At 38.9% G+C, this 1782-nt stretch overlaps 1 protein-coding gene across 1 annotated transcript; it reads right to left on the bottom strand.

Annotated features, from left to right (window-relative positions):
* Positions 1 to 1776, bottom strand: LOC105263519 (uncharacterized; the record flags this gene model as incomplete). Its single annotated transcript, XM_011299771.1, is given in 2 exon segments — positions 1 to 680; positions 783 to 1776. A coding segment is annotated over 1 exon segment (680 nt), but the record flags the coding sequence as incomplete, so codon positions are not given.
* Positions 1777 to 1782: the final 6 nt, after the last annotated feature.

The following is a 1782-nucleotide window of genomic DNA, read 5'->3' as shown; positions in this document are numbered from 1 at the left end:
CGAAATGTCAGAATAGTATTCTTCGCCGACTCCAGTTGCTTCTCCAGTTCCCTAGCACGTGCCAGAAGAATCGCATTATTATTCCCTAAATCATCAGCTCGAGAAATCTCAGAATGATCGACCCCTTCTCTTCCAGGCCCTTGGGACTCATGAGTTCCCATATTTTTTTTTAATCCTCCGTCGACTTTCATCTCCATCCTCATCATCTGCCCCTCAACATTCTCAATCTTCTCAGTCTGTAAGAACAACGCATTCCTGTTCAGTGTGGGATCTTCACTGAAGAGCGATTCAATTTTTTCCCTTATCCTCGTTTCTCTGGAAAAAAATTCAGCCTCGACAGTGACCTCGGATTCGCATATTTCCTCACAGCCCCTCTTCGCCAATTCGAGTCGATCCTCTAGATTTCTCATCGTGTCCCCCTCAACTCTCAGCTGCATCTCCAACATCTGCTCTCGCTCGAGAAATGCTCTCTCCACTTCCTCTTTCATCTTTTGAAGGTGACCCATAGCAACTTCAGTGTTGGATAATCTCGTTCGATAAACTTCAAGTTCTCTTATCAGACAGGAACTCTCCCATTTTGATGTACGTGGAGAGCGAATTTCTGGCGTCGAGGGATTTATTGAATCGATTTTCTGGCGTTTGGGGGTTGGCTCGTGATTTCCAATGGAATTCTCAGTCATCTGGAAGAATTTCGCGTTTTTGTCCTCAATTACATGTAGATAACACAGAATAACCTCCAATCCCGTGATTCTAACGTTCTCTCATCGGTTTTTGATACTCACTTTTTATTTTGAAGATTATGATACGTCTGAGTTCGATATCGTACAATGACAAATAATATTCTTTATCGAGGAATTTCCAAATTATCGGGAAATGCTGAGACAAACAGATGAATACCATGAACAGATTGAGAGATTTTCCGAGATCCAATACGAGGACTGACGGCAGGAATGAAAATGTAGTGTATTAATTCATATGTCCTATTCAAAATCGAATTGATAAAATATTGTAGATTTAATTTTTTACTGATAAACTTTCTTTTCGGGAAAAATTTCCAAAGAATGTCGTACCATAAGGTGGCGCCCCCACGATCATTCTTGGAAATTCGACTCTCCGAAGAGTCGAAATAATCGAAATAATCATTTCAGCTAAAAGAAAAATATCGAAGTGAAATAAAATAAGAGGTTAATTGAAGAATTGAATTTCGATAACAAGATGATTAAATTCAAAAATTCAATTTACTACTGTAACGTATTGGATAACAGCATAGAATTGCGGTTTAGCCTTGATATAAAATCGATGAAGAAATAAAAATCCAGCGTACATGACGATTCAATAGTCATCGATGATTTTGTGAGTTTGATAGAGAAAAATAAAATACAAAAAGTCTCGAAAAGTTCAGAAAGATAATTCCCTGGAGAGGAAAAATAAACAAAAAACGATCTCCTAGCGAGTTTAGTTCTCGGAGGGATTCGTGTCCGAATGAATTTGTCGTATGTGTGTCCTGATGGTGTTCCTTCCAAAAAAGAACTGTGTTGATCCCGGACAAAGAGGACACTGGAATGTTCCCCCGCAATGCATAATCCAAACATGATCCTCAATCATCAGCTGATCGTCTCTCACTGCCTGACACTTCTTACAGGAGTATTTATTCTTAATTGTTTTATAATAAAATTTTTTCCAATCCATCGTGAAGAATTTTGAACTGGAAACTAAGACGTGATAATCCCCCACGTTCAGTTTGCAAATCTGTTCAGTGTCCGTTGGAATTTGATTGTTCTG

This window comes from Fopius arisanus, unplaced genomic scaffold, assembly GCF_000806365.1.
Source record: "Fopius arisanus strain USDA-PBARC FA_bdor unplaced genomic scaffold, ASM80636v1 scaffold00015, whole genome shotgun sequence".
In the NCBI taxonomy this organism is placed as follows: domain Eukaryota; kingdom Metazoa; phylum Arthropoda; class Insecta; order Hymenoptera; family Braconidae; genus Fopius; species Fopius arisanus.
The sequence above is the reverse complement of the archived record's forward strand: the minus strand, read 5'-3'. Positions and strand labels throughout refer to the sequence as shown.